The 24,515-nt window shown below is 48.0% G+C and overlaps 1 protein-coding gene across 1 annotated transcript; it reads right to left on the reverse strand.

The window, feature by feature from the left end:
• Positions 1 to 4,813: 4,813 nt before the first annotated feature.
• Positions 4,814 to 15,071, reverse strand: IFI35 (interferon induced protein 35). Its single transcript, XM_056864714.1, has 8 exons — positions 15,025 to 15,071; positions 14,649 to 14,801; positions 13,050 to 13,151; positions 12,420 to 12,573; positions 11,865 to 11,974; positions 10,836 to 11,025; positions 9,174 to 9,280; positions 4,814 to 5,041 (listed from the first exon to the last, which is right to left on the reverse strand). Exons 1-8 carry the CDS (start codon positions 15,064 to 15,066, stop codon positions 4,814 to 4,816), a joined length of 1,086 nt encoding a protein of 361 aa, XP_056720692.1. The 5' UTR covers positions 15,067 to 15,071.
• Positions 15,072 to 24,515: the final 9,444 nt, after the last annotated feature.

Below are 24,515 nucleotides of genomic sequence, written 5' to 3' on the forward strand. Positions count from 1 at the left end.
CACAGGGGTGCTGGCCCTGCCTGTGCGATGGGGGAGGGCTCTACTTTCCCTGCAACATTGCTGGGGACCTAGCCCTTCTCCCTGGAGGAGTGTGCCAGGAGGAGGAGGCTCTTGGCACATTGTTGGGGCGGGGCAGAGATGGGCCACCCTCCAGTCAAGACTAGGTTACATTTCCAGGAGAGCAGGGATCCCTGCTTTCCAATACAGCATCCAACTAGCCTGGCACAAGCAGCTTTGGGGTGTACGCGGCGACTCTTTTCCTAACACTTTCACCACTGGAAAAGGAAACAGGCAATCTGGGGAAAACCAACCTATGTGCAACAGTCCTTTGACTAACCACCCTTCAAGCTCAGGGCCAAACCAGAAGAGAGATCAGCAGATCTCTTGTTCCACAGCAGCAAATGATGGATGGATGTTGGGGGGGGGGGTGTCTGGAACCCGGCCACGGTGGTTTACCTCTATGCCACTTCCCTGAGTTCAAACTACCCGCTGGTGTTCTTACTTGCCTAGGGAATGGGGGGGATCATAGAGCTCCTAGCCTCCTGTCCACTTTGGCTGCAGATGTAGCACCTCCTGTAGACCACTGCACAGATGAAAAAGTCACTGAAAGCTGGAAGACCGCACTGTTGAGAAAAGGTTCACATGCTTCTCAGCGCAATTTATTTTCAATTGAATGACATTTAGATTTTTTGCTCTTTGGGCTGCAAAGAAAAAGGTCTCCCTTCCACTTTTTCCTCTGACCAGATGTTTGCACCCTTTGTAGGAAAAACATATGCAAAGTTTCTTTGCTTATTTGTTTAGAGGGGCTGACACTGAGAATTTACACTTGGAAGATTCCTAATGATTTGATCTCCCTCCACATATCTGAAGAAGTGAGCTGTGCCTCAGAAAAGCTAATATAGAGATCACATAAGAAAGCTATGCTGGATCAGACCCAGGCCCATCAAGTCCAGCAGTCTGTTCACACAGTGGCCAACCAGGTGCCTCTAAATAGCCCACAAGCAACATGACTGCGGCAGCATTGTCCTGCCTGTGTTCCACAGCACCTCATAATAATAGGCATGCTCTTCTGAGTAAAGAGGTATGCATCATGACTAGTATCCATTTTGACTGGTAGCCACGGATACCCCTTTCCTCCATGAACATGTCCACTCCCCTCTTAAAGCCTTCCAAGTTGTCAGCCATCACCACATCCTGGGGCAGGGAGTTCCACAATTTAACTGTGCGTTGTGTGAAGAAATACTTCACCAGTTGCGAATCTCGCCCCCTCCAGCTTCAGCAGATGACCCCAAGTTCTAGTATTACAAGAGAGAGGGAGAAAAGCTTCTCCCTGCCCACTCTCTCCATACCATGCCTGAATGTTGTTAGCCTTCCAGGTGCTCCTAACTGGGTTCCTATGGTGGATGCCTAGGAAAGGTGACCTTGGTTCTAGGGGTGTCAGGGCCTGCTCAAGAGGAAGCCGCTGGGGCTCCTACAGCCACAGGGCAAAAACCGGGAGGCGTGCAGAATCAGCTGGCGCTCAGCATCCCCTGTGAGTGGCCTGGCAGCCGAGGTACCAGCGGGTCCAGTTCAAGGGACCAGGCAAGTAGGTGATGCGAAAGACCCTTTTCTGCCCGAGACCCTGGAGAGCCATGGGGAGGGGGCTGTGAGCTCAGCGGCAGAACCTGTGCTGGGCGTGCAGAAGGTCCCAGGTTCAATCCCCAGTGGCATCTCCAGTTCAAGGGACCGGGCAGGTAGGTGAGGCGAAAGACCCTTTTCTGCCCGAAACCCTGGAGAGCCGCTGCCGGCCAGAGCAGACCATACTGATCTCGATGGACGGAGGGGGGTCTGGTTCAGTAGAAGGCGGCTTCCTATATGAAACAGGGCTGGGAGGGGGGCGGGTCTGGGGGCCAGCACACTGCCAGGCCCATCGATGGGGCCGGCCCACGGCCCCGGCTGCCATCTGCGGACTGGAGAGCCAGGGCGGCCCGCTCCGAGTGTGGAAATACCTGGAGATGTTAGGGGCGGAGCCTGAGGAGGGCGGGGTTTAAACAGGGGAGGGGCCTCAGTGCCATAGAGTCTAATGGCCCAAGCGGCCATTTCCTCCAGGGGAACTGATCTCTATCGGCTGGAGATCCCCTGTCCTAGCGGGAGATCTCCAGCCGCCCCCTGGAGCTTGGCCACCCTTCGGAGGGACCCTAAGGGAGTGGGGGGGTGGGCCTGGCTGGCTGGGGGGGGGGAGGCGCTGCCCTGGGCTCGGGGCCACGCAGCCCCCCCCCCCGCAACCCGCAGTTTGCGACAACCGGGGGGTGGGGGGTGAGGGGGCGGGGCCTTCCCCTGGCGGAAGAGAACCCCCAATAGGGTTGCCAGGCCCCTCTTGGCCGCCGGCGGGAGGTCTTGGGGGCGGAGCCTGAGGAGGGCGGGGTTTGGGGAGGGGAAGGGCTTCAGTGCCATAGAGTCCGGTTGCCAGAGTGGCCGTTTCCTCCACGGGAAGGGGCCTCCGTCGGTTGTGATAGCAGGAGATCTCCAGCTATGACCTGGAGGTTGGCCACCCTAGAACACCCCCCCGGGGGGCGGCCGGTCGGGCACGCGGGGGGGGAGGGGGGGAGGGGGGAGAGGGACGGGCCCCCCCCTCTGTACCCACCTGCCCACAGGAGGATCGCGCCGACAGTCTCGAAAGCGAAAGCGCCAAGAGGGGGGGGCGGGTCGGGGGCGGGGGGTCCCAGCGGGGCCGGCCTGACTCCCCCCCTCCTCCTCCGCCCTGGGGGGGGGCGGTCCGTGCTTGGGGGCTACGAGTGTTTTGTGCGCGCCCTTGCTGGAAAGACACGAGGTCCCCCCCCCCCAGCACACACACACACACACACTGGAAAAGTGACTGTCGAGGGCTGCCAACCCCCAGGCGGTGTTGGAAGAACCAAACTGGGCCGGCTCACAACTACACGAATAGCGAACGAGTATTAATGGCCACAGCAAGTGCACAACATCAACAAACAGTACAGTGTGGGCAAAATAGATATTGTGACAGCAGGTAGACTTCCCCTGACTATGGAAGATCCACTGATTTCGCAATCTGTAATAATCTCTTTTCCTTTCTGTCAAATGTATTAGGGCAACCAGGGAATAGCTTGTTGCTGGGCAGAATATCTCTGTATATCTGTGAGCTAGTAACTGGGGTAAGAGTCATGGAGGGTTACAGTAAACCATAACAAGAACTGGGTGAAACTATTACTCCACTGCCGCCTCGATGTCTGGAGTGCTATCAGCCTACCCTGAATGTTGATGGGTTGTCATAGCTTGAATTTGGATAAATATCCCTTCCTCAGTATGATCGGGGCTCAGAGATTTTTACTCGGTAGAGTGCTCTGGGTCGCAGCTGCCAGAATAAACTGTTTTCTTGAATAATGATCTCAGGTCTCTCTCTCCCCCCACGAACCCCCGTTTGCCGTATCATTTCCTACAGGGCTGGGCAACATATACAAGCGCTTAAACAAATAGGCGCATTGGCTCAGTTCTTTGACAGACAGGCGCACCGGCTGTTTCTTAAGGCAGACGTGAAGCCGAATCCACTTCGTCAGGCGAGGCAAAGACCCTTCCAAACGAAGGGCATTGCCACAACAGCAATGCAGATGAAAAGCAACAAGGCAACGCTTTTCCGGATGTTTTTGGCGTTTTCACCATGAAAGCTTCATCAGCCTCAAACATATAAGAGACAAGGAAACTCCCCGTGGAACTCGTCCAACATGCTAGGGAAGGTTGCGGGTTCAGTTAGGTGGTTAGTAAGCCTACTTAATTTCCATATAACGTTTGCTATTTTTAAATAGATTTTCTTTAATGTATGCTCCCCTTCACAACGGGGCTGCAATGCAATTGGACTCTACGGCACTGAAGTCCCTCCCCTCCCCAAACCCCGCCCTCCTCAGGCTCCGCCCCAACAACCTCCCGCCGGTGGCCGGGAGGGACCCAGCAGCCCCATGAATGTCCAGCCCAGATCCCGCTGCTTCACACACATGCAGACCTCCCCCCACCTTCCCCTCGGGGGGTGGGAGACCTCCACTCCGGCAGGGGCGGCTGGGGGCACCACGACTCAGCCAGGGCCCCCGTTTAGTCCAAGTGGCCAGGCGGTCCCTGCAACGTCTGAGCCTGCTCTTGGGCCTCATTGGGCTACTCAGGGCAGGAACAGAGAGTGGGGGCCCCATCGAACAATCCCCCCCCCCACACACACACCCCTGCTAAGGGCTGGTCCGTGAGCTGCAGCAGCTGTGGTGGCCCTGAAGCCACCACACACCACTGGCAAATGCTTGCAGTGAGTAGACCCTGAAATCATACCAGACCCCCCACCCCACCCCATGGAAGAATCAGGCCTCCAGCCCTCTCGCTTGCAGGGATTAAGGGCACCATTTTGCTTTATGGAACTGCAGCCACCCAACTTTTTCTCTGACAGACCACCATGAATGGATTCATTTTGAGATTTTATTTATTGCCGTTACTGGATAAACAAACTAACATTAGGGACTACCAAAACGGAAATGCAAAAACATTTTCACAGTAGAGAGAGAAAAAATGGGAACAAAAGCACAGCAGAGCTGGCCACCACATCCCAGAAACCTCCCTCCTCTTCAGCACCAGAGGCTCCACCCCCCCCCCCTTGGCTGATCATGACCACCTGGGAGGGGCAAAAGAAAATCTCTTCCATTTCCATCAATATCTACTTCCCTGCCCTGACAGATGATTCAAAATACTCAGACTTCCCCTCTTTTTCCAGAACTCTGGACAAGGATTGAGTTACTCTCAATCCTCCTTCCCAGGTGTATCTGAACAACCAGCCAGGCCTGGATCAAGACAGTGGCCCAGCGCTGGAAAGGCTGACCGCTCCGCCCTCCTCTCTTTCAAAGACAGTGACCGCACACTGGCCCACTGGGACGTAGGCAATGGCCTCCACCTCCCCCCCACCCTTGCTGGGCTTCTGGAAGTGGATCTCCAGGGCATCAGACATCGACTCCTCATCCAAGACGTCTGGGATCCCTGACAGCAGGACAGTCCGAGGACAGACCAAAGGACGGAGCTGGGGGGAAACAAAAAACGGTGAATGACGTGAGCAGCCAGAGACCCGCAGCAGCCACTGATGAATGCAAGCCCAAGTAGCAGATCCAGACAGTGGCCAGATCCAAGATCCCCCGACATGAGCACCTGCCCCAGCTGGTTTGAGGCAGATCTGAAGCATTCCTTTGTTGTTGCTTGATTTAGTTTGTGGAGCTTGTGTTTGCATGTGGGGTGGAAGAGAGCCTTTCCTAACTCAAATACCCTACAGATTGTAAGAAAACAAATCATATTATATTTCTTCAACCAGAAAAGAGCTCAGCAATCTCAGTTAAATACAGAATGCTCATATTAATGCAAAATGTATCGCCTATTCTAGGATTTTTGAATGGTTATCCAGTTTCAGCTTCTACATACAGCAGTACAAGCAAGCAGCATCTATTCAGCTCCCTCGCATATTTAGATCTGTGAAACACTGTCAACTTAACTCATTAATTATACATCCCAACATGCGAAAATTTTGGTGAATGAATCAATGTCGGAAAATTGTCAAATTAAGAAAGGAACTAGACAAGGCTGTCCTTTGTCTCCGTTATTATTTTTGTTGGTGTTGGAAACACTATGTTGTAAACTAAGGAGTATGGAGGACATTCGTGGTCTAAAAATTAAAAAACATGAATTTAAATTGAGAGCATTCGCGGATGACCTGTTAATTCTGGAAAACCCAACACAATCAATGAAGTTACTATAAGAGACTCTGGACGACTTTGGGGAAATATCGGGATTTAAAGTCAATCAAGAAAAAACAAAGACAATATTCAAAAATTTATCAGAAATAGAACAACAGGAATTCAGTACGTTTACAGGTTGGGAGAAGGCCAATAAAGTTAAATACTTGGGAATCTGGATCTCAGCGAAGAACAAAGAATTGTTAACCAACAACTATCTTAAATTATGGGGTAAAATAAAAACTGATATGATTATTTGGTCAAATAAAAAGTTGTCACTATTGGGACGTATTTCAACAATTCAAATGAATGTGTTACCAAGGATGCTCTTCTTATTCCAAAACTTGCCTATAATATCACATGTTAAATACTTTGATACTTGGAGGAAAGACATTTTAAATTTCATCTGGCAAGGGAAAAAACCGAGGATTGCTTATAGATATCTGGTGGACCTTAAAGTTAGAGGAGGCTTAGCACTACCAAACTTTCAATTTTACGCTGAAGCGGTAGCCTTAACATGGCTAAAAGACTGGATAACCTTATCAAATACACGTTTACTGGAGCTTGAAGGCTTTAATAATATTAGTGGATGGCATGGCTATTTATGGTATGATAAAATTAAGATACAAGCATCATTTAGGAATCATATAATCAGGTCCTCTCTACTGCGCATCTGGATGAAATACAAACATATTTTGGAACCAACAACTCCGATGTGGATTTCACCGCAAGAAATGTTAACACTTCGACCACTTAGACCGGACAAATTCATAATCTACCAGGAATTAATTAATTCGGAGGGGAAAAAATGTTCATTAACGGAATTTCAATTTCTCAAAGAGGATTTACAATGGTTGCAATATTGTCAGATTAAATCAGTTTTTGTACAAGATATGAAAAATGGATTTTCTAAAGAAAAGTCCTTTCCACAAGATGTTACTAGAGAACAATCTGAAATTGATCTCTAAAATGTACAATCTACTCTTAACATTATATTGTGAGCAGGAGACAATTAAACCAACTATGATTGATTGGGCTCAAAATATTGGACATGATATTCCTTTAAACAATTGGGAAAGACTTTGGTCAAAAGACTTGAAAGGAATAAATGCGCAATCAATTCGAGAAAACATTTATAAAATGATGTATAGATGGCATTTAACACCTAAGAAGATGGCAAAGATATATAAAGTGACATCCCCCAAATGTTGGAAATGCAATAAGGAAATTGGTTCCTTTCACCATATGTGGTGGACTTGTGATAAAGCTAAAGACTTTTGGGATATGATATACAATGAACTGAGACTAATAGTACAAAAAAATATACCCAAAACACCAGAAATGATGCTATTAAGTATGATACCTGACGACTTGCTAATACAAAGAACTTTTTTGATTTATGCTACAACAGCTGCGAGACTGCTTTATGCAGCAAAATGGAAGGGGGCAGAAATTCCCGAGAAAAAAGACTGGATTGGGAAAATGTTCGAATTGGTGGAAATGGCAAAACTTACAGCCATTTTAAATGAAAAAGACAAAGTTCGATTCTTAGGGGAATGGGAGGATTGGATGAAATACTGTGAATATGAATTAAAACTGGGGAAAATGGAAGAATACTTATTAATCTGATCTAGAAGATACAATTAATAGTAAGAGTTATAATCATTTAGATTAATAGAAAATGTTTTATGAAAGTTAAATGAATTTATAACAGTTAAGATCAGACCAATTACGATGGGATGAATATTTTATTAAGAGGCGGAGAGAGGTGATGGGGAAGTCATAAATTTTCCTCTAATTTGTTTTTTTTTTGTTATGAATTCAAGAAATTATAACAACATAGAGTTAGAATTTTGATTTTGAATTTCATATTGCTTTTATTGTTGTTTACTATCATGGAAAATTTGTATTATAAAAACCAATAAAATTATTATATTAAAAAAAACTTAACTCATTAATTCTCATACTTTAACCATCCAGTCTGTTTCCTTCCGAGTACTCTGTTCTTTCCAGTGCTGCAAAACACACGGCTTGCTGCCAATCGGTATCATTCTAATAGAAACCAATACCACTATACAAATATGAGACTATTTTATATACATTCATTAATGGTTAATTCAATTACATATATGAGCTTTTATACAAATATTGTACCAAATACATAAGCTTTGACAAGGGTTTTGGAATTTTTCCTTGTTTCACTGTTGCTTCCTCAGAAAAATGTAATGGAATTAACCATTAATGAATGAGTCTGTTTTATATACATATTTGTATAGTGGTATTGGTTTCTATTCGGTTTCTATTCAGGTACCACTCCCTTCTTTATATATTGGTAATGGGTATAATTCAGCATTACTTCCTGATGCAACCATTACTACATGGCTATGTAAAAACACTTCTGGTAGGTACCTAAGGTCAGTCTTTAGCATTTCTGAGACAGCATTTGTAACCATGTCCCATAACTCCTGTGCTTGTACTACAGATCTACATATGATAGAAGAAGAGTTGGTTTTTATATGCTGACTTTCTCCACCACTTAAGGGAGACTCAAACCGGCTTACAATCACCTCCCCAAAACAGACACCCTGTGAGGTAAGTGAGGCTGGAAGAGCTCTTTAATAGAACTGTAACTTGCCCAAGGTCATCCAGCTGGCTTCGTGTGGAGGAGGGGGGAAACAAATCCAGTTCACCAGATTAGCCTCCGCCGCTCATGTGGAGGAGTGGGGAATCAAACCCGGTTCTCCAGATCAGGCTGCTTTTTCCTTTGGACTGAAGCAATGCCTAGCAATCTCGACAAATCTTTGCTAATTTCCATGGTGCAAAGGGTGTCACCAAGAAAGCATCTTAAAACAATTTGACACAAAACAGTGAAATACAGAAATTCCTATACATCCAAATTAATCTCACAGCTCAGATCTGCCATTTTTAAACATGCAGTTAGAAGATAACGCAATCTAACCAGTAATATCAAATAATACAATTTAGAGAAGATATATTTTCTAACAGATATAATCACATTTTTAAAATGGACAATTCTCTCAACCGTATTTTCTTCCTTATCTGGGTCAAGAAGTTTTTCATTTGATAATACTGAAAAACTGATGTTCTATCATTACTCTGCCCAAAAATATCACCATAAGGAGTTCTCTTATTTGAAGGCATCATGAGAAACAAATACCCACCATCTGCACTGTTTTACCCATTCAGCAATCCACACCAGCCTTTTGGCAAAACAACAGACTCCGCAGCCACCACGCTTCTGTCAGACTTGCACCAGAGATAAATTACCCCTTGGCCTTTCTCCCGTTCAGATACATCTATTTAACATTCTTTGCCATTCTTTCAGTGCCCTGATGTTGATGCATGCATATTACAACACAACAAATCAAGCTTAGGTAGGACCATGGTTTTAATTTAAGTAGTCCTCACCGGTAGGTCTGATATTTTCCCGTCTAGGTAGGGCGAAACCTTGACTTTGCTTGTCTCCTTCCCAATGGACACCTGGAACTGGCCTCTCTGGATCAGCTGCTCAGCAACTAGGGGGAAAAGGGAGGAGGAGGGGGGAGGACCATGTTCAAGATCTGTGACCAAGACACACAAGGAGTCTAGTGAACGCTCCCTGGGAGCAGGCAGGTAGGAATTTGCTCTCTGACTGCTTTGGGGGCCTCTGCAATACAGTCTGCTCCCCTCAAAAGTCAAGTTGGAGGAATGTAAATACCACGAATCAGAGGGAGGGATTGTGTGACTTGTATGTTCTGTACCGCACCCATTACCACTTCACTTTATTTCAGTGTCTTTGCCCCCTCTCCCTTATCCCACATCTTGGGGGATATACTAGTAGGCAGGGGAAAAAACCCTTTAATACAGAAGGGAACATGGTGCATGCTTACTAAATGGGCTGCTTGTCTGAATGGACACCCCCTGGATAGCTTGGGGGTCTTCTAAAAGAAGTTTTTAAAATCATGACTAACACAGAGAGAATGCGAATGGGGGGAAATTAATCCTTGGAGGAGGACCTCCTCGGAATTGAAAGGCAGCCAAGTCAGGAAAATTTTATACTTTTTCTACACTGTACACAACAAGCTCCAGGAACTCAGAGTTTAGGCTTAATACTACAGACTATATATAATCTTATAAATATCTGAGGAAGCGGAATCCCTGATTCATTGCACCTTAGCACCGAATCCTGTGGGATTCCTGGGAGCAACCCACTTGGGAGCTCTTGGTGCCAAAGGTGGGCTTTGAGCCAGGGACCAGCATAGGTTAAGGTTACCAGCTCCAGGTTGGGAAATACCTGGAGAATTCTGGGGTGGAGCCTGAGGAGGGCAGGGTTTGGGGAGGGACTTCAATGCCATAGAGTCCAATGGCCAAAGCGGCCATTTTCTCCAGGTGAACTGATCTCTATTAGCTGGAGATCAGTTGTAATAGTGGGAGATCTCCAGCTACTACCTGGAGGTTGCAAACCCAAGCATAGGTCCCCTTGAGGGGCAGAGTTCCCTGAGTATGGGGGGCATATGAGCTGTGGCGCTGTAAAGCGTATGCTGGGTGCAGAACATTTTAAGCAGCACTATTTGTAGCAGGATTGGTGAATAAGAAAGCGGGAAGAAACTTCAAACTGGCCGCTGCTTCTATGCATTTCCTTGGATGGCTTATGGAATGCTCTGGGAATCTACAGTTGGATCTTCCAGCATTTGTTTTAATGTTAGAAGGCAGCTGATCCCCTCTCCTGTGATTTAGGCTTGGGGGGGGATAACACTTCATCTAGCTGCTTTTATCCTTTGCAGCAGGGGAAATGGAGTGAAAACCCCCTCGATTGTCCTTGTCTCTTCCCCCTCCCATGGCTACTAACAGAGTGGGGGGGTCTATCAAGGAAACTAGGCTGGGGGAAAGAATAATACAATATCCTCATCTTGCCATAGTCCAAATCTGAACCCATCCCCACCCAGCCATTATGTTTTAACAACACATAGGTTAGGAAGCCCCCTCCCCCCATCTTCCAGGGACCCTTTTAGGCTACCCCAATGGAGCAAAGGAGTAGCCCTCCCCTCCCAGCACACGGGGAACAGCTCCCCCCACCCCCCACCACCATACCTCCATCTTCCACAAAGGTCAGTGCCACGTGGCCAGGGCCACTAAGCCGCTGAATGACCTCCACCTCGCCGCCCTGATTCTGCCGCTTGCTGAAAAACAGTGCCAGCTTGTCCAGCAGCTGATCCTCAGAGAGGGACGGGAACCGCAACCCGGACAGCAGGACTTGCCGGGGACTCCGCTCCATGATAACCTGGGTGGGGAAGAGAAGAGGCCGGAGGGCACCAAACGGGCAACTCTCAAGGTGGTTGAGAAGGAAACCCCGCTCCTGAACCCAACACTCCAGCCTAGCAACGGCTGGCCTTTCTACATTTGGGCTCTCAGACTTTCAGGGTCACCTGTCAGCTGTGACTCTGCAGTGGAATGTGGGGTTCAGCAAGCTTCTTGTCCACACAAGAGGAAAGTTGCTAAATTGCAGAATTTATCCAGGTCACAGAATTTCCTTTTGTAACCAGAAGGAGGGAATGTTGAGAGGTGCCGCTTCACAAACCCCTGCAACGCTGCCACCAGCCCAGAAGAGCCTGCCCAAATTCCTTCCTCCATACAACTCTTCAAGAGACACCAGGAGACCCACTCTTCAAAGGATGGCTTTTCTACTTTACCATGAAAGTGGGGAAACCAAGACTGTTCGAAGGAAGTGTCCAAACATTTAGTGCCAAGAAATGGAAATCTGCAGTGCGAAAACTGACCTTGGAATAGGGGCATTTTCTCACAAGCCTACCCCCCAAAAAAGAAACAAGGATACAGCAGGGAGTTCCACAAGCACCAGCACTGCTCCTCCCCCCTGAATTGTGTCACTCAAAAGCAATTTAAAATTATTTGTTCCAACTGTATAAATGGGCAACCAGAGAGAAGGCAGAGGGGAGGGCTGGATTTGTACTGAACAGGCAAAAGAAATCAAGGCAATGGATGCTGGCCCCTCCTCATACAGAACCTGGGCTTTCTTTTTCAGAGTGGGAAAGAAATCTGCAGCTGCCAGCAATGTGACCCCCCTCCTCGCAAAAAAAACCCATCAAAGGCAGCAGAACCAACCTCCAAGGAAACCGGCATCAGCAGCTCCACTGGCTCCGCCTTCACCCGCATGGAGCTGCTCTCGTCCAGTTGAACCCGGTGCTCCCGCAGGGCGATGATCCTCTGGGCAACTTATATGGGGAGGGGGAGAGATTGAGTCAGCCCCTGTTTCCTGCTTAATTTCAGACCCCCCAAACCCATCAGTCCTGCTTCCTTCTAGCGCATGCCTCACTTGCGTGTGGTTTGTAATCTTTACTGGGTTTGGTCCTCACATCTATCCAGTAAAGTAGGCCTCTGTTAGGATTATTGAACAGACTGAGGAACTGAAGCCAAGAGTGTATCTTGCCCAAAGGAAAGAGTAGGGCAGGGGTGGCTGAATCCATCTCTCATGGATCCGAGGTCAGCTCTACACATTGAACCACATGGTTCCCAACATGCCAGCCAAGGGCTCTACAATCCCCACCCATCCTGATCTTCTGCCTTCAACTGCGCCCCCCCCCCAGCCACGGACCACCGTCAGAGTGCCCACCAGGCAGGAACATTGCAGGGCAAGATCAGAACTGGCTCTGCTCTCACCCTCAGGCCTTTCGAAAGTGATCAGGGCCGTCCCCCCGGCCAAGGGGTAGTGGATCCGGGGCTTGACTGACAGCATGTCAAGAAATGATCTCTCCACCTTCTCCTCTGTGTGACCTTTAAACACCACAACCCTCTCAGGAGGGACTGGCGGCACCTGCGACAGCAAACGAAAGAGAAAGTGGGTGGCTCCTGCAGGTCTTGTGAGCACCTAGAACTCCTGTCCAATTTAACTTGCTTTTAAGGCCAGGGTTCAGCATGGTGCACAAGGAAGTCAGAGGGCTTTCACCTGTCCTGTGATGGTGCTTCTGAGATGAGGAACTCTGCCTCCCAGCAGCCCCGAGTTTGACCTCAAAAACAGGAGGTTGAAAGGGCACGGGGCCGAACTGCAGGAGCAGAGTTCTACTGTGAGACTGAAGCTCTGCAGCCACTGGGAGGATGCCTCCCCCCATGACTGAACAGGCCAACACATGAGGCCTGGTCCAAGATGCATCCTGGAGAGCCCAGGGACTCCTTCCCATCCCCCTTGGGTGAAGCTTCCCCGGCTCTCTGCAGGAGGATTCTGACACTCAACAGCCCTCTCCCTGCAATGGCTGGGGGGTGGAGACCAGATCACAGATTCCCCTTTGGTACCTGGTCAATCTGCAGCCTGTCCAGCTGCTCCAGTTCACTCTCTAGGGCAGCTTTCTGTTGCAGCAGCTGGCTTCTTTCTTTCCTTCCCCACTCTAGCTCTTCCTGTGGAGAAAGAGAAGGTGTGAAAAGAGGAGGGGGGCTGCTGGAGCAGACAGCTAGCAGACCCTCCTTCTCACAGGTCCCAGGAGTCTCTTCACTGATGTGCCACAGTCAAGGTACAGGCAGACCTTCCCTGCCCCCCCCCCCCGCTATCCTAATAGGCGAGCCACTGCTAGAGGTCCCCTATGCTCTGCCCGAGAATGCCAACCGCCCCAGGGCCCATCCAGGAAACCTCAGAAGAAGGAACAAAAAAGAAAGAGAAAGGTGAGCAGATTTGGGAAGCAGGGCCCCAAAAAATCCTTGTTGGACTGGCTTATAAATTTCAACTGCTAAGCAATCAAAGGGGCTCTTCATGGCCTGAGTTCTCCCATTGCTGAGCCTTGCTTACATTTGCCAAAAAATCTGCTGCTCAGCAGGGGAGCGCGCATTCTCCAATTTCGCAGTACGGTACTCAGTGGTGCAAATGTTTTTATTTTTAAAGTTTCTAGCCTTTGAGATGCAAAGAGAAATGCACGGGCAATGCTTGAGGCAATCTCCTGGTATACCCCCCAAAGAGCATTATGATCATTCAACAATAATCTGCTGGTGGTCCCCAGTCCTAAGAGTGTGCGGCCATCCTCGACGAGAGCCAGGGCTTTTTCGACCCTGGCCCCAGCCTGGTGGAATGCTCTGTCTGGTGCCATCAGGTCCCTGCGAGACCTCAAAGAGTTCTGCAGTGCCTGCAAGACAGAGCTTTTCAGCCAGGCCTATAGTTGAGGGCAGGCCTCCCTCCCCTCTTCCTTGCCTATGCATATATGGTATCAGTCTGAAGGAGTAATCTGCCTGTTTTGTCGTGGTTAATACAATTAGAATCTGAGTGTTATCTTGGGATTTTATGTGGTTTTAATAAGGTTCCGCAGCAGGAAAAGAGGGAGACCCAACAAGAGATGGATGGACTCAATAAAGGAAGCCACAGCCTTCAGTTTGCCAGATCTGAGCAAGGCTGTCAAAGATAGGACATTTTGGAGGACTTTCATTCATAGGGTCGCCATGAGTCGGAAGCGACTTGACGGCACTTTACACACACACACACACAATGAGGTTATGATATAGGATTTATAGATAATTGTTATTGTTTTTCGCATTTGGGATGTATATTTTAAATGATGTTACCCACCCTGAGCCTGGCTTTGGTCGGGGAGGGCGGGCTAGAAATCACAAAATAAACAAATAAACAAACCAGGGTGGGCAGGGGCAGAGCATTAAAGAGATCCACTAGGTGTCAGAGGGCCAGGATTTTCATGGCCAGCATAAGTCACCAACTAACAAAAGCAAAATAAACGAAACAGTGTAAGCAGACGGGCATCATTTTGTTGGATTGGGGCCATTTATACAGGTTGCAGAATTCAGCTTCTCAGTGAATAATCGGAGTGGGCTTAATGCATAATTTGATTGGGGGGTGGGGAGAGGGAATGAATTCAAAGACAAATCCACAAAGCCCTGGTTTAAAAGCTACCCTACCTGGAAAGCCCTGGGCTGGGCCTCCCCTTTCAGTTGCTGGAGCCGTTCACGGAGCAGCGCAGCCTCTGCCTGCAGTCTGGATGCCTCCCGCTCACTTTCCCGCCTGCCCTCCTCCAGAGACAACCGGTCAGCCTCCAAAGCTGTACAGATCTCCTGGAGAGGAGGAGCAAAAGAACCCCAGGCCCATGAGGCATTCTGTCCCAAGCCTTGACTGGAGCCAGGGCTCCTTAATGAGATGCAGAAAAACCAGTTTGAACAGAAGGAATCAACAATTTGTCTCTGAACTTGTGCAAAGTACAAAGGCAGCCCCTGCATGTACAGCGCACAAGGAAAGAGCCTTTAATTTTGAGACTGCAGATGTCCCAAGGAGGCGTACCTGGCATTTCTGAATTTCCCACGACATCTGTTCCGGAATCATCACCCAAGGCTCACTTGCTGAGATGTTCTCATGGGGGACAGAGGATGCAGCCTCCTGAACAGAAAAAAAGGCCACAGCTCAGGCCTCGCATCGCAGCTAGCAAAGTGAATCCCTGTCTCTTGTTGCTCTGCGAGCTGCCTTCAGCCTAAGGAGATGAGGTGGGATAGAAGGCCTTCAAATAAGGAGAGTGAAGGGGAGCTGCCCAAAAGGGATCGGTGCCAGCCATACCCCTTTGGGGAGGCTCTTGGGGAAGGGATCGATCACTCGCAGACTGGTCTGTTTATAAGATTAGCCAGCTCGCATTTTATCCAAGTTGATCACTTTTTAAATAAAATAGTATTTTTAAACATAAACAATCATATTACAATATTTGTGGAGCTTACTATTTAAAATTACTTTTCAATTATTACCTTCTTTGAACTACATTACTCTCTGTTCTCAATATATTTTCATATCTGATAACGAATTTATTATTAAACATATATTACCTAAATCAGTCTTTTTCTGTTTTAATTTAAATTCTTTTACTTATGTAATTTAAAAAACCATTCCATTATTCCTGGAGTTCTGAAATTGATCTATTAGATATAAGAGATGTTAGTTTTGCCATAGTTGCGGAGTCTTTGAGTTTATTCATCCATTCAATCAAATCTGGGTATTTCTCTGCTTTCTGTGCTACATCACCCTTGCTGCCATCACCATGTACTTAAATAGTTTATGTGCTTTTGGGATATGAACACATGAAGCTGCCTTATACTGAATCAGACCCCCCTTGGTCCATCCAAGTCAGTATTGTCTACTCAGACCGGCAGCGGCTCTCCAGGGTCTCAGGCAGGGGTCTTTCACATCACCTGCTTGCCTGGTCCCTTTAGCTGGAGATGCCGGGGATTGAACCTGGAGCCTTCTGCACGCTAAGCAGATGCTCTACCACTGAGCCACAGCCCCTCCCCCAAGATATTTGATAACATATTTTTTGGATCGAAGTCAAGCTTAATATTTAATATTGCTTGCATTTCATCATGTAGCATGATCCAATATTTTCCTGTTTGATTATATATATTATATATATTTATTTATTTATTTATTTATTTATTTATTTTTTAAGGGGGAACACCACAGAATTTCTAGAATGGGTGAGAATTGCTGAAGAAATTCCTTCCCCCTAATCAGGCTTCCCCTTTCAACTCTGAGTCATCTTCATGACTATGAGATTTTGACAATTTTATTTATGGCTGAAATATATCCTCATTTAAGAGAGAAACACACATGGGGATCAATTGCCCATTTGTACAGAAGCCTAAAACTGACGAGAAAGTCTTGCAGTTATATATATTGTTATTCTGCAAACAAAACGCACCTACAATCATAAGGATTTTTAGAAATGTTTGTAGTCTGGAACGGTGATTGTTTCGACCCCTGAAGACTATTTGCTTGATACGTGTTTGGTCAAAGTCTAATTCGGGGATTGCACGTTTACATGAGCCTGTCGGTTTGGTAGGCTACTGCAGGGTTTTATATGTTATTGATTTTAGCCTGTAATAAATATATACATATTCTGTATTGACATAACCTTTATATTGTATAACCTTTGGCCTTGGGTGCTGATTTCTTTTTTGACCTTCGGGTACTTCAATCTGTTGTTTTTAGGGTCAAGTTCCCCCCCCCTTTGTTGTTGGTACCCACTGGGGAGAAAGGGGCGGTATAAGGTAGAAGTGAAGTGAGCACCCTAAGGCGCAGGTAGGCTCGGTGCTCCTGGGCAGACCGTGTTTTTGAAGCTGCCCACCCCCCCCCCCCGCAAAGGCTCTTCATGCCACAGGTGACACCGGCCAGGCTGGAGGGGGCCCGGTCTGCAACCACATCCGCCAACCACGTTTTCAGCTTTAAAGACCCCCCCAAGTGTGTGTGTGCGTGTGTGTGTCGGGGGGTATACAGTCCACCGTATAACTAGGAGCAGCTTGGGGGGCCGCTTTCACTGGCAAAGCAGAACCGGAGAGACACACCCCCCCGCCGCCCTCAGTCCCAAGCCGAGGCCCCCGCGGCTGCTCCGAAGAAGCCCCCCGTCTCGGCCCTTCTGCGCTTCCCCCCCCCCGCCCCAGGCGAGACGGCACCGGGGGGGGGCACCTGCTCCGAGCAGGGCGAGGCTCCGCGCCCCCCGGCCCCCGACTCACCGCAGCTGGCTCCATCACGGCGTCCCTGCAAAGGGAAAGCGGGAGGCGGCGGTGCGCCGGAGCCCCGACGGCGCGCGCTCGGAACCCGCGCCCGCAGCAGCCGGGGCCGCTTCGTCTGCCGGGGGGTGGGTGGGTGGCTGGGTGGGGTGGGGTGGGGTCGTGTGTTTCTGCAGAGTCCCGAGCCCCTCCCGCCAAGGGTTGGGGCCGCTTCTTCCCCTCGCCGCCCCCTCGAGCTCCGCACACTGACCGCAGCTCTGCGGCCGCCGGCTCGGGCGCTGCTTTCGCTTTCGCTTCCCGGCGGCGGCGGCTGGCCCCGCCCCGGCAGAGATGGCTATTGTGGAGTGTAGTCTCTGTAGTCACAATAGCCATGCGGATTAGCTTTGGATTTCACACATTAACAGATCACATTAACAGGATACCATGGTTCCATATTAACATCCCACACCCTCTTTAGCACATTATCTGGATACTTACAGGACAATGGTTAGCACATTACCTTTGATACTTTTTGCAGGACAATGATTCACCTCAAACCCAACCCCTTTCTGACTATATATTACTCTTCCTACACACTTGACACTGAGAGACACTGTCCTTCCGTGTTCCTCCTCTGAAGATGCCTGCCACAGCTGCTGGCGAAACGTCAGGAAAGAAAATACCAAGGCCACGGTCACACAGCCTGGATAACCTACAAGAACCAATGAACTCTGACCGTGAAAGCCTTCGGTAATATTTTAAAGCTGTATATACTTGGCTTAATTTTAGGAGCCGATCAGATGAACAACGCCCTACCAGGGGTGGGGATGAGGATTCTTATTATGATAATGCTGAGTCCTCTAGCTTATCCAGCAGGGCTTCTAGTAGGGATTGCTCTTTGAGACCTAGAAATTATCAAAGCTATTACATGCAAGGAGGCTATTTTCCCAGGCGGAGAAGGAGAAACATGAAGACCTAGTGGTCAACTTGTCTGATAGATTGCTGACTAATGCTGAGCAAAAGGTGTTGAATTTAGGTTTGGGGTAGGGCTGTTGATTCGGTTCGGCCCGAACTGAAAATCAGCCGAATTTCCCCTGATTCGGTGGTTTTTAGTTCGGGAGGAACCGAACTCAAAACTGGCGGGCAACCGGGGGAGCCGAATTCAGCGAGTTCGGGAGTTCGAGAATAAATTCGGCAAATTCGGCCGTCAGTAAGCAGCATAACCGTCAGTAAGCAGCATTCTCCTCTCCCGGCCAATCGGTGGCCAAGCTGGGTCTTCTTCTGGCCAATCAGTCAGGATTGAGTACTGGAGGAATCAGCTGATGTGCGGCTCGGCCGGGGAAAGAGAGAGAGAGGGAAATCCTGGTGTGTGTGTGTGCGGGGGTGCTTGTGCACATTTGCTCCTTTCCGTGGCTGCAGGGGGCGTATTTTTTGGGGTACAGACACAAAACCTTCAGGGGATATTCAGACAAGCCTTTTTAAGAGACCACCCAAGTTTTGTAAACATTGGGTCAGGGGGTCCCGAGATATGGGCTCCCCCCTTTTTCTTTCCATGGCTGCAGGGGGCGCATTTTTGGGTGTGCCGACCCCAAACTTTCAGCGGAGCATCAGACAAAGCTTCTTAAGAGACCCCCCGAGTTTTGTAAACATTGGGTCAGGGGGTCCTGAGATATGGGCTCCACCCCTTTTTCCTCTCCCCCCCTTTTCATTTCCGTGGCTGCAGGGGGTGCTTTTTTGGGGGTGCGGCCCCCAAACTTTTATCATACCTTCAGACAATCCTTCTTAAGAGACCACCCAAGTTTTGTAAAGATGGGTTCTGTGGGGGCAGAAATATCGGCTCCCCCCCTTTTCTCTTTCCGTGGCTGCAGGGGGCGCATTTTTGGGTGTGCCGACCCCAAACTTTCAGGGGATATTCAGACAAGGCTTTTTAAGAGACCACCCAAGTTTTGTAAACATTGGGTCAGGGCCCCCCGAGATATGGGCTTTCCCCTTTTCCCTATTGGGATGAATGGATCACCCTCGAGAGATGCATACATATGGATCTCATATTGGATACAAATGGAATCATATTGGATTACCCAGCCTCTCCTGATGGAACAGAAGACAGCCACAGTAAGACCCCTTTGGGGGCTTTAATCTATAATTTTTCTTTTCGGTGTGTGTGTGTGTGGGGGGAAAGCAGAGTCTGTGTGTGTGTGGGGAGGGAGCAGTTTCTGTGGGTGGGTGGGGGGAAGCCAAAGGGGGCTTTTGCCGGTTCTGCCTGGGGTGCGCGTTGCCCCTCCAGTCTCTCTCTCCCTGGTTTGAGGGGGGGCTTCATTTTTATGTCTTCAGGTTTTCCCTCATTCATAAGATCAGTTAGGTTATTTTGATGCTTGCTCAAAACTGGTTTTCAAATGGTGACTTAAAGAATGCATCTGCCTGGTCCCAAGTCCAATGCAAAAGGAGAAATTCCACCCCCTCCTGCTCATTATGCATAGCTAGCTGCCTCTGTCCCTTTCCATGGTTTGCAAACTCCCAGGTGTCAGGTGTTGCTTTGCACTGTTGCAAAGGTGTTGCATTGCGTGCTTGTGTTGCTTTGCAGTTGTATTGTTTTGCAAAATTCTTCACACCTGCCCCGCCCTTTGCATGTTTGCAAAGGTGTTGCTTTGCAGTTGTGTTGCTTTGCAAAGTTCTTAGCAGCTGCCCCGCCCTTGCTCTCATCAGCTGTTTGTCGGGGCTGGGAGCTTTGTGCATGGCGGCAAGCTCTGCTCAGAGATACACATTAAGGGTGGGGGGACCCCTTTCGGGGCCCATATCTCAGCCACCCCTGACCCAATCTTTACAAAACTTGGGGGGTCTGGCAAGAAGGGTCCTTTGAAGCTCCTCTGAAAGTTTGGGACCTCTACCCCCAAAAATGCCCCCCCGGGGCCGCGAAAGGCGCGGTTGTGTTTTTAATGGCTTTATTCGGCCGAATTTTCCCCCCGAACTTTGAATTCCCGCCGAATTACACAGATCCGAAGTGGGGGAATTCGGACTTCGGCATATCCCGAATCTAAACGGGCCGAATTCAGCCGAATCCGAACTATACTGAATTTTTTTAAATTCAACAGCCCTAGTTTGGGGTACGTGCAACACCCTAAATATTCGAGCGTTCAGATGCGTATTGATCTCTTTAAGTTGATTAGACTTATCCGCCTAAAAGATTTTTTTAAAGGGCGTGAAATGGAACGCACAGTCTTTAAGATTAAGTCTTCATTTATCCCACCGACCCAAAACTCCCTCATTGATTCTTTTTACCATTGTGTTTTGCGGGACATCCAATTATTGGAAAAGAGGAAACGTTTCAGTTACAATAACCTTAGTTTGGAGGAAAGAAATGCTCTAGATGGATTAGCCCAGGACCGTTCGATTGTTGTTAAACCCACTGATAAGGGCGGAGCTACTGTGATTCTTCGGGCGCAGGACTGTGAAAATGAGTGCTTAAGACAGCTTGCCCAATCTGAGTTTTATGAAGAAATACAACGTGATCCTACCAGAAGTGTACTGAATACTATTAAAACTGTGATCTATGATGCTTTATCTTTGGATCACATTACTAAAAAGGAGGCTGATTTTCTTTATAATAAACATCCAAGAATGCCAGTTTTTTATGTGCTGCCAAAAATTCATAAGACCTTAAAACAACCACCAGGGAGACCTATTATTTTGGGTGTCAATGGAGCATTGGATCCAATTTCCAAATATCTTGAACACCATCTACACCCGTATGCTATTGATACTCCATCTTATATATTAGACACCGGTGATTTTATAAAGAAAATTGAGGGTACTATATGTCCAGGTCATACTGTCTTAGCTACTTTTGATGTAGTATCTTTGTATACTAACATTCCACTCCCTGAGGTTAGGACAATTATAGAGGATAAATTAAGATCTTGAACTACCAAGTCTCCCCCTACTCATTTTCTCATGAGTCTTTTGGATCTTTTATTTGAAAATAATTACTTTAGATTTAAAGAACAGTTGTATAAACAAACAAAAGGCGTAGCCATGGGGTCAGCTAAATTCTGTCTTGATTTGTGTTTGTTGGTCCTGTAATATACTTGTGGTTTAAATAACAGTGTTTGTGAAGGATCAAAACAATACAATTTGCTTTAATATCATTGGTTTTTGTTATTTTGTAAACTCTGCCATAGTGATTGCCCTTTGGTTGAATAGCTTCTTATTGCAATCCAAGTTTACTTGCAAGTTGTAAACCTCCAGGTGGTGGCTGGAGATCCCCCGCTATTACAACAGATCTCTAGCCGATGGAGATGTTTCCCCTGGAGCAAATGGCCGCTTTGGCAATTGGACTCTACGGCATTGACGTCCCTCCCCTCCCCAAACCCGTCCTTCTCCGGCCCCACCCCCCAAAATCTCCAGGTAGTTCCCAACCCAATCTCAGACGCTTTTCCTTCTGGCTTCAAGATAGGGGAGCAGAGGCCCGGCCTCCCAGCTGACCCTTCTTGCCTGGCAGCGCCACCGGACTCTTTCCATCGGGCTTCAGGGCGTCCTTTGGGGCAGTGTCCTGGTTTCTCTGCCTTCTGGGCAACTAGCTGCAAAGTGGCGAAGGAGGTGCCCCGCCTTAGGCGGCTGGCAACCCAGGACGGGCCTTCTCGGTGGTGGCACCAAAGCTCTGGAACTGTCTCCCCAAGGAGATTAGAGCCATCTGTCCCCCTGTGCTGCCATCTTCAGCCAGTGAGTAAAGACCTTTTTCATTTGGCATTCCCTCCTTCCTGCCCAATGTTTAAAATTGTGTTTTTATGTCTTTGTATGTATTTTTAGCTCCGTTTGTAATTTATTTTAATGATTGTGTTGGATGGTTGATTTTAATGGTTTTAAAATGTGATTCTATCATGTATGTTTTAATTTGTTGGCCACCTGGGTGACCCTTATAAGGGCAGAAAGGTGGGATATAAATATCACAAGTAACTAAATAAATGCCCAGTGGGATTTTTTTCTTGCCTTTGTTATGAACAGCAGAATCTCACAAACTGTGCTTTGGATTCCAGCCGGTGTTTTTTCTAATACACTCTGACATTACAGGTAAATCTCTACACAGATGGTACCCAGCTCTACCTTCCTTTTCCATCTAATTCCAAGGAAGTTGTTGATGTTCTGAGCCAGTGCTTGGACTCTATAATGGGCTGGATGAGAGGCAACAAGCTGAAACTTAATCGGGACAAGGCAGAGGCTCTCTGGGTTAGTAGAAAGGCAGACCGGGGACTTGAGATCCCCCCTTTCTTGGATGGGGTTACACTCCCCTTGGAAAGTCAGGTTTGCACTTGGAAGTGCTGCTTGACACAGTGAACCGCTTTAAAAAAAAAGGTCAGGAGGCTGCAGAGGCTAGGAGTGCTTCTGCCCAGCTTCAGCTGGTGCATCCCGTTCTTGGATCAGTGAGATCTAGCCGCAATGGTTCAAGCCTTAAGTTACATACAGACTGGACTATTGCAATGCACTTGACTAGGGGCTACCCTTGAAGCATTTGGAAGCTGCAGCTAGATTGCTAGTCGGGCCAGCTGTCCAGAGCACGTAACCCCAATACCACAGCAATAATTCTGGCTACTGATCTGCTCCCGGGCCCAATCCAAGGGACTGCTTTTCACCTTTGCAGCCAAGGCTTGGGACCAGGATAACTGAAGGGACCCTCTCTTTCCATCTGTTCCTGCCTGGTAATTATGATCACAGGGAGCTGCTCTCTTGACTGCCCCATTAAAGGGCCTTTTTGATGGCAGCCACACAATTACGGAGGTGTTTGGCCCCCTAAACTGCTGTCTTTAGGAGGCACCTGAAGGTGGTTTTATTTTAGGACTGCATTTGATTAAAGCAGCACTAAACAGTGATTTTAAAGGTTGGTTTTATGTACTGTTTTATGTATTTTATTTATGTAAAAGCTGATAATTCACAGAAAATGGTAGATTGTTCAGATATTCTTTTGCTGTTTTTTCATCAAAGCTGAAAAAGCCCTGGTGACGGAGAGGCTGGCACTGGCCACCGCCGGGGCAGAGAAACAGCGATGGGGAACCCCATTGTCCCTGCGCTGCATTGGGTGACAAAGCACTATCTCTGCATGGAAACCACCTGGATCACTGACACGCACTCTCCACAGGGTGTCCCTGAAGGGGACTTGGAAGCTGCAGCCAGTCCAGCGTGCAGCAACCCATCGACTGATGGGTGTATAATGGCAGTACTGCAGCAGCTGCACTGGCCCCCTGCTTGCTTCCCAACTCAATGCAAGCCCTTCCCTACAGGAGCCCAAACCAACCATTAGATCCTCGCGCCTGCTTTCCTTTCCCTCCTCAAAGGTCTGTGACTGCCTTCCAGGGCAAAAATGTTTTCCTGACAGCCTCATCCTTATGAAAGGACCTACCCAATCACTATGGTAATCTTTAAAGGCCTTCCTTTCCAGGGTGCCCTACTCTCTGAGGCTGGACTGGTAAATGGAAAAGGGCCTTCTTGGTTGTGGCATCAATATCATGGAACTCCTTCCCCAAGGAGATCTGTCTGTCCCTTCTATCAGTCTTCCGCCAGCAGGTGAAGAGGTGTTTGTTATGTCTATCATTTGCTCAGATTCTCATTGCATGTGCCTTCCAATGTTTTTGTTTACCACCTTGGGTGGTAACTGGATGGAAAAGCAGCGTAAAAATGTTTTCAATAAATAAAATGAGGCCTGCCTCTTCTCTCGTCCAATTCAGATGGCAGCACAAGGCCGTATGGTTTGTGGGCCTTAGTGCCTTGGTTTGAATGGTGACACGTTTTAATGTGTCAAAGTTCTGGTTGGATGTAATCCTGCTTGCTATGCTGTAAACTTATTTGAGCAAAACACAATGTAGAAAATAGCAGGAGGGTAATTTATTAATGAAAACTGCCAATGCAAACCTCACACCCCCTGGAATAACCCTCCATTTTCTTAATCACAGGTCCCTGCCAGTGCTGAATTCTTGAAATAGAAACTGATAAGATTCAGGAGGGCAATGAAGTCACATCAACCAAGAGGGAAGCTTTTCACAACGATGAGGGAGCCAACTGCAGGTACTGTGTTAAGGAAATAAGGTGTGAGATCCAGCGAAACCCGGAGAACGGGCTCTGTCAGACCATTCCCCCAACGAAGGAAATCCCACACTTTCACCTACGCTCCCAAAAATCCCTCTCCTGGGCAGCATTGTCTAGGATGATGTTTTCTGCTATAGAATATTGTCTGACCTTTTTCTGTGCTGTACTCACACACTCAAAATAATCCAGAAGAGGGAGAAAATGTGCAAGCCAGGGAGAAAGGGTCTTTCAAAA

The sequence above is a fragment of the Euleptes europaea genome, chromosome 18 (genome assembly GCF_029931775.1).
Source record: "Euleptes europaea isolate rEulEur1 chromosome 18, rEulEur1.hap1, whole genome shotgun sequence".
Lineage (NCBI taxonomy): Eukaryota > Metazoa > Chordata > Lepidosauria > Squamata > Sphaerodactylidae > Euleptes > Euleptes europaea.

What these genes read in the sequence shown, in the direction of transcription:
- IFI35 (XM_056864714.1), bottom strand. Translation starts at nt 15,066, where the DNA reads ATGATTCCGGAACAGATGTCGTGGGAAATTCAGAAATGCCAG. An exon ending in CACTTTCGAAAGGCCTGAGG is followed by an intron (nt 11,975 to 12,419) that starts GTGAGAGCAGAG and finishes TCCCCATATAAG; the next exon opens with TTGCCCAGAGGATCATCGCC. An exon ending in TGATGCCGGTTTCCTTGGAG is followed by an intron (nt 11,026 to 11,864) that starts GTTGGTTCTGCT and finishes TTCCCCACCCAG; the next exon opens with GTTATCATGGAGCGGAGTCC.